Raw genomic sequence first — 7929 nt, forward strand, 5'->3', positions numbered from 1 at the left:
ACCTGGAGTACTTTTTCTCCCCAAGGAAACTGACAGAGCAGTATATATAATAGTCCTTATTTCTTAGCTGGTTCAACTTTAAGTTAGTATATAGGAAAGGGTCAGCTAATCAGAGAGCTGATATACTTTTATAGAGAGACTAAGATATACCTGATAATAAAGATAACAGGGTCAAGTCTTATACAATGCAACTCTTTAGTAAAAAATACTTGGGAAAAATAGTAGTTGCTACTCTTTAACCAACTAGAGAGCCACCATGCAAGCTGTGTAAGAAAGATAATATATAGAAAGAGGCACTCAAGCAGGATAAAGGGTATAATAAGGTAATATAGTACCTGAAGGATAGAGCAAGGAAATTTCCCCTATATCTACAGTTGAAAGTAGGAACCTTGGAATACTAATTAGACACCTAAGGCTATATCTTCTTCTGCAGAAGGAGGTAGGTACCTGGGAGTAAACAGCTCTGTACAAATATAATTTAAGCTATATACAACTCTATATTAACAGGACACCCTGGCTAGGAGTAAATATATATACTAATTAGCTGTTAATATTTCTGGCCTAATATGTCCCAAGATATCAGGAGATTTGTCTGAAACTGTGATATATATAGAAGGACAAAATCTTGGAGGGACTAGAGAAAGGGACTATTAAAGCCCCTCCCTGTACCTAATTATCCCTGGCAGGAGGTTTTAATAGATTTTATTATAGACCTACCAGAGAGTAAAGGTTGTATAAATATCATGGTTATCACAGACCAGTTAACCAAAGGTGTGATACTAGAAGGAATATCAGAGATTAACTCTAAGAGCATGGCCTGGGCCCTTGTACAAGTACTTATAAGCAAACATAGGATCCCAAAGGCTATTACCTTGGACAGAGGAAGCCAGTTTACAAGTAATATATAGGCTTATATATATACCCTGACAGGGATTAACTACTAACTATCTACAGCCTATCACCCCCAGACTGATAGATCAACAGAGAGGATAAACAGTATAGTAGAGACCTACCTCTGCATCTATACCTGCTATGACTAGAGGGACTAGAACAGGTTACTCCTACTTACAGAGCTAGTAATTAATAGCTGTATATTAACAGCAACAGGGGTCAGCCCCTTCTACCTAAGCCATAGATATAACCTCAGCCTATTTAGCCTTACTGAGGAGGTAGAGCAACTAGCTGAAGAACCAGCCAAGAGTCCTATCCAGAAAGGGGAAGCTATTGTACAGAAAGTTAAGGAAGCCCTAGACTGGGCTTAAGCCTCTATAGCCTATTCCCAACAGAATGTAGAGAATCAGGCTAATAAATACAGGAGCCCGGCCACAAACTACCAAGTAGGAGATAAGGTCTGGCTAAGTCTGAAGAACATCTGTACAGACCGACCCAGCAAGAAACTGGACTGGAAGAATACTAAGTACAAGGTTATAGGCCTGGTAGGTAGCTATGCTGTACAGCTGAATACACCCCCAGGGATCCATCCAGTCTTCCATATAGACCTGCTTCGGCTGGCTTTATCAGATCCACTTCCTTCCCAGAAGAATGATGATACCCAGCCCCCTGGCATCATTATGAACGGCGAGAAAGAATACATAGTAGAGAAAATCCTGGACGAATGTCCCAGGAGATACAGGAGAGGTCACTGGCTGGAATACCTAGTGAAATGGTCAGGCTATGCTCGGCCAACCTGGGAAGCTGCCACAGCTTTGGAGGAAGTACAAGCTCTGGATAAGTAGCTGGATTGTACAAAACAGTATAGACTTCAGGACGGCTCACTAAACAGAGATGCATATATAAAGGCTAAAGCAACATGACCTACCCCTATAACCTAACCCACTGGGGGTGGAACATTGCAGTGCAATGGGATTAGGGTTTTAAAGTAATATATGGGCGGGTTGGAGTGCAATGGGATTTTTTTGGGCATGAAACTGGAGTACAATGGGATTAGAATGCAGGGGGCTAGGGGGCTGGAAATTTTACTGTAGATGCAGCAGCCACTTATCTAGAACAGAGCACAGTTTCAAGTCCAGGCAACCAAGAATCATAGCATGGCGTTGAGCTGAAGTTGGTTGGGGTTGGATACAAGGTTGGACGGGAGATCGGCGATATGGCTGTATAGATGGTTGGTGTATCAAAAACAAAAGCAAATACTCTGTCAGCAGCAGATTTTAGTTAGGAGAATCAATCCCTGGTTTTGAATCTCTCCATGTTGATATGTACTCCTAGGTATGAGCCTCCATAGGTACAACTCTCAGCATGTCTTCACCTACTCTTTGAAACAATCCCTGAGCTGCAGATCATGGTCTGCCGCCAATGCAAGCACAGGGTTTACCTAATTGAGGTGGAAACCCACCTTTACCAGAAGCATTTCATGACCAGCTTGCAGATCCAGCTCTAACCCACAGGCGGCGGAAAGTCATAGAGCAACTGTTGTAGGGTCTTAGCAGGCCTGGATGCTGATTGGCGGAGGCAGCGGCTAGCGCGCGAATGACTGACTGGTCTCCTCAAGTGCGACTGACTGCATGTTTTGTAGGGCGATTGGGCTGAAATTTTGGCAGGTGCTTTTGGGGTTGCTTATTTTGTATACAGCCGAATCTGACGGCCATACAACCACTGTTGCGGTCATGGTGTTGAGCCAAAGATAGGTGGTTGCAATGTTAATGGGGGATCAATGCGGCAGCCAAGCCCTACAAAACAACATGACCCCAGTCATATTGGCCCCCAACAGGTTTTAAGCTGCGTACGCCCCTGCCATCTGATGTTTCTGATTCTTCCCAATCTCTGCTTCCCATCCTGCCTGACAATGGAGTAATCCATATTCCAGAAGATCCCTAAACTGGGGATTATAGTATACCAACACTGCCAACACATGGTCTATCTAAAAGAGGTCTACATACATCTGCGCCAGAAGCATTGTCTGATAAATATTAACATCCAGCCCATCGCCCAGGCCATTGAGCAATGGCAGGACCTGATCCAGGACCCGGCAGCTGTGCATATCCCCCATATGCTGGAAAACCCGCTGCCTGGGCTGCCAGTTCATACCAATGGCATGCTGTGCCAACGCAATCCGAGCCACTGCCAGTACCTGGTGACCTATATCAATACAATGCGCAAGCATTGGCAGCAGGCGCATGGCTGGACCCAGCATCCCTACCAGGGGCATGTGCCTGCAGAGGTCAAAGCACAGGGCAAGCAGGAGCTGCAATAGTTATTTCGCCAGGTAGCCTGGCAGCAGGTGTTCCCAACCTGCAGGAACTCGCACCTGGTGCACATCTAATTGTACGACGCCCAGGCTGAGCCCCCGACCCCGGCGCCGGATCGAGCGCAGATCACGGCCAAAATCAAAGCGCGCGCCGCCGATGATGAGCAGCAGGCGCGCGAGACCGCCGACAGCGAGACCCTGCATGACGCCAACCCCTGGCTGCGCATGACGCGCTGGGCGCGGTACCTGGCCGGCGTCCACTTCCCCGATCTGATCGACGTCGTCACCCCCCCAGACCCTGACGATGCAGACCCCGCCAGCCAGGCCACGCAGCGCGTGTGGGACGCCATGATGTAGCTGGCGCGGCGCAGCCAGCATACCGTCCAGCATTGCGGCAACGGCATCCGCATGGCCGCGGTCAGTACGATGCCCAATCAGACGCCGTACCAGCCGCTGCGCGCGTACATGGTCGAGAAGAGCATCCAGGAGCATGTGCGGCCGTGGCAGCAGATCCTGCTGTTTATCATTCGCACGCAGACGGACTGGCCATGGCGCAGAAGAAGCCCTCCTATGTCATGACAGCGCGGCAGCAGCGGACCTGGCAACGGCTGTGGCAGCTGGCTTGCCTGCCAGCCCCTGAGCCAGCTGACGGGCTTGCTGATGGGCCAGCTGATGGGCTTGCCAGATGGGCTGGGTGGGCCTGCTGAGCCTGCTGACAGAGCTGACGGACTGTCAGCGCGCTGGAGCCCCGATCCGATGGCCCCCGACCTTGATCCCCGCCGCATCGAGCCGTTTGTCATGACCCCGTTGGAAACGACATGCCTGGAGTTCTGCATCGAGCTGCTGAACCAGAAAATCAAGGTCCATGAGTATGAGAGCCCGTTGGTGTGTGCCATGGCGGTCTTGGGCCGGGGGGAGCAGGGCTGGCGCGACACCGACAGCTATCCCCCCATTATATCCCGGGTGCTGAAGGTGGCGCGGTTCCTGGTGGTCCAGAAGGCGCTGTGGCTTGACCCCGAACATTGGGAGATCATCAGGATGTGGGTGGCGGCCAGCGAGCAGGGCGCCTGGGCTGGGGAGGCTGCTGACCAGGAGCTGGGCTGGTTGATGGAGGATGAAGGGTATGCAAGCGCGCCCAGTCCGCCATCCAGTAATGAGACTCCCTCATCCCCGCCCCAGGGCAGGGCTATTACTCGAATGCCGCGCTCCCAGCTGCTGTTTCAGGCTGGTGTTGACTGGATGGTGCAGAAGTTCATGGTCCGTGGCCAGCATGGTCCCGTCGAGGTGCTGCTGGATTGGCGGACGTTTGGGCTGAAGATTCACTACAATACAACCACCCCCGGGCATGTCACCTGGATGGGGCAGGAGCGGCTGCTGTACAAGGAAATGGACTTCACCATGGGCCAGTTTTGAAGCTTTGTACATGGGGTGGTGGCAGGTGCTCGGGAGCTGATGGCCAGCCTGCTGTGTCAGCCTAATCAGGAGCAATGGCCCCCCATCCCATGGCACCAGCTGTTTGACAACCCCACCAAAGGCACCCCCGGCTGGAGCTTCCTGCAGGACCCCCGCACCCCGTGGCCCGTCACTGGGGGGACCTGGCTGGTCGACCGGATTGCGGGCGAGCCGGCGGTGGCCCGGGCCTTCACCACCCAGGGCGCCGTCAGCCCAACCAAACTGCAGAAGTACTTCCAGCAGGTGGCGCGGTTCAAGGAGAAGCTGGCGCTGGCCATGCACCTGACAGGCGGTGCGCCAGTGCGGGCGCCAGAGCTACTGAGCATCCAGCATGTCAACACCAAAAACAACTGGCAGCGCAACATCTTCATTAAGGATGGCATGGTAGTGTTTGTGATGGTGTACCATAAGGGGTTCCATGCCAGCAATGACATCAAAATCATTTACTGATACCTGCCCAGGGAGGTTGGGGAGCTGGTGGTGTGGTATCTGTGGCTGGTGCTGCTGTTTGTGCGCCAGCTGGCAGTGACCTGGGGTCAGATCAGGCCCAGCAATCCCAGGCCCAGCCCTAGGGCCAGCAATCCCAATCCCAGCAGCTCGAGCCCCAGCAACCCCCAACCCAGCAACGCCAGGCCCAGCAACCCCCGAGCCAGGAACCCTGCCCCCAGCCCCCCCCACCGCAGCCCGTATGTATGGGGACCTGACGTCGGCACCGGCCGCGAGTGGCCCAGCGAGCGGCTGCGCGAGGTGCTGAAACGGGAGAGTGAGGCCAGCATTGGCGCCCAGCATGCATTAAACATTACTAACTATCAAGACATCGCCGTTGGCATCAGCCGTCAGTTTTTACGCCCATCAAGCATATTCCCCAACAACATCCAAGCTGAGCAGGAGCAGGAAATGGCTGCCATGGAGGTGGATAAGGAGGAGAGCATTGGCAACATTGCTGACAAGCAGGCCGGCCACACCCCCCATGTGGCCGGCATGGTGTACGGCCGCGAGAGCACCGAGTTTGCTGGCAGCACGACGACGCGCCGCCTGCGGTTTTGGGTGTTGAGCACTGATTAGCACCAGTTTTTGGGCTTCCCAGACCTGCCAGCAGCCCCAGCACCAGGCAAGCGCACCAACCTATGGGAGGAGCAGGCCGTTGACTACCAGGAGCAGTGGTGCCAGCAGCTGGCTGCCATGGACATGGAGCAGGCGCTGCAGCGCATGACTGGCCGACCAGATATGACATTTCGGGGGGTCCAGGTCCCCGCCATTCAAGCTATCCAGGACGGCGCCAGCCCTAATCTACTGGGGGTGAAGATATGAAGAGCAGCGCTTTGCTCGTTGTTAGGGAAGTCTTGGCAAAACAGGTCTTGCATTGCCTTGGTTTTTTGGTTGAGCATCTCTTTGCACTTTTAGTTACTAACAAGGCTGAGAAATTTACAGGATATAGATAAGGTACTTAATTCTAACTAGGAAATATCTTAGAGCTTTCCAGTGTCAGTTCAGGCTGTGGTGCTGAGCCAAAGTTTGTAAGTCAAGGTCTGTAGTTTTGATGGGGGACTAGTTGTATACACTATCCTAATTATAGATATAGGATAAGAAAAGCAATATAATGCAGGATTCTGGTAAGATCTGGCCAGAAATCTGACTTTTACTCTGATTCCCCTGAATCAGCACCTTGTTGGTGATAATAGACCCCTTTATCTTTGTGAAAGTCCCTGAACTAGGGTTTATTGTCTGCTGTTAATGCCAGTATGGTATATATATTAAGGAGGCTGAGGCCTATCTCTACAAGAAATATCACCTCTCAAGCTCAATGATTCAGCCTATTATCCAGACTATCCAATAATGGCATGATATCTATCTTGATACTACTACTATCTATATCCCCTGTGAGCTTGATCACCTAGTTCCTATGATCCCTATATATACTAATAGTATGTAGTGCTAGCAAGATCTATTATATCTATATATTAGCAGCTGTCTTAAGACTATGCAAAAGTACTGGTACCAGGCCCATGGCTGGATATAGCACCTATACCAAGGCTATATTACTGCTGATATCAAAGTACAGGGTTTATAAGAGGTTTAGCAGTTATATTATATTGTTGCCTGGCAGCAGGTATTCCCCACGCGCAAGAACTTGCACCTTATGCACATCCAATCATGTGACCCCGAGCCCAACAAGCCCTGACCCCCATCAACTGATTACAAGCAGATCACTGCTAAGATCAGAGCATGTGTGACTGACAACAAGCAGCAGGCGGCCTGCCAGACGGCCAAGAGCAATATACTGTATAATATGAACCCGTGGCTGCGCATGACCTGATGGGCATAATACCTTGCCAATATGTACTTCCAAGACCTTCTCAATATTGTCATGCCCCTGACTGCAATGAGAACAATGCCACCCTGCATGAATAAGGAGATCCTGTCAGCCAGGCAATGCAGCATGTATAGGATGCTATGAGGCAGCTGGCTCAGCATAGTCAGTGCATAGTACAGCACTGTGGGAATAGTATTTGTATAATAGCTGCGAGCACAGTGCCTAACTAGATCCCACACTGTCTACTGCAGGCATATATGGATAAGACAAGTATTGCAAAGTATATATAGCTATGGCAGCAGATCCTGCTGTTCCTTATTTACATGCAGACTAAGTAGCCATAATAATAAAAAAAGCTAAGCTATGTTATGACTGTATAATAGCAGTAGACCTGGCAGCAACTATAGCAGCTTGCCTGTAGATCTGATAAGGTAGGTTGGTTGCCAGCATCATGCCAGAGCCCTGATCTGATCTTGGATACCAACCAACTTGAGGCATTTATGATGACCCTGTTGGAGACAGGCCTGCCTTGATTTCTGCATTGAGCTGCTTAACCAGAAGACTAAGATATATAAGTATAAGAGCCTGTTAGTATATATAATGGCTGTCCTTAGTTACAGCAAGCAGGGCTGGCACAATGCTGATAGCTATCTACTAATCCTCTTATACATGCTGAAGGTGGCATGCTTTCTTGTTATGCAGAAGGCCATTGTGGCTTGACCCCTAGTACTGGGATATTATCCAGATATAGGCAGCAGCTGCTAAGCAGGGCTTGTGGGTGGGCAAGGCAGCAGACCAGGAGCTGGCATGGCTGTTCAATGACAAAGGGTATGCCGAGGCCTTGTCCCTGTCAAGTCTGTCAAGCCTAGAGAAGGTATCTGCATCCCAAGGCCGCATGATTGGCGGCCCAGTAAGGTGGTTGTTTCAGGCCGGTGTGACTGGATGGTACAGTGATTTA

The 7929-nt window shown here is 50.7% G+C and overlaps 3 protein-coding genes across 3 annotated transcripts, besides 1 other annotated feature; 2 read left to right on the top strand and 1 right to left on the bottom strand.

Annotated features, from left to right (window-relative positions):
• Positions 1–7929: part of a sequence feature (contig 1.92 1..62660(-1)) that runs on past the window's edge.
• ANIA_05249 (uncharacterized protein) lies at positions 257–1262 on the top strand (the record flags this gene model as incomplete). The annotated part of the gene is made up of 5 exons (XM_657761.1): positions 257–267; positions 406–439; positions 508–523; positions 955–996; positions 1108–1262. The coding sequence occupies 5 exons, from the start codon at positions 257–259 to the stop codon at positions 1260–1262; spliced, it is 258 nt and encodes an 85-aa protein (XP_662853.1).
• Positions 2962–6239, top strand: ANIA_05248 (uncharacterized protein; the record flags this gene model as incomplete). The annotated part of the gene is made up of 8 exons (XM_657760.1): positions 2962–3282; positions 3332–3558; positions 3823–4611; positions 4666–5046; positions 5119–5704; positions 6089–6100; positions 6133–6174; positions 6234–6239. 8 exons carry the CDS (start codon positions 2962–2964, stop codon positions 6237–6239), a joined length of 2364 nt encoding a protein of 787 aa, XP_662852.1.
• Positions 7470–7681, bottom strand: ANIA_11665 (uncharacterized protein; the record flags this gene model as incomplete). Its single annotated transcript, XM_050612379.1, has 2 exons — positions 7470–7533; positions 7641–7681. The coding sequence occupies 2 exons, from the start codon at positions 7679–7681 to the stop codon at positions 7470–7472; spliced, it is 105 nt and encodes a 34-aa protein (XP_050468308.1).

The sequence above is a fragment of the Aspergillus nidulans genome, chromosome V, assembly GCF_000011425.1.
Source record: "Aspergillus nidulans FGSC A4 chromosome V".
NCBI lineage: Eukaryota > Fungi > Ascomycota > Eurotiomycetes > Eurotiales > Aspergillaceae > Aspergillus > Aspergillus nidulans.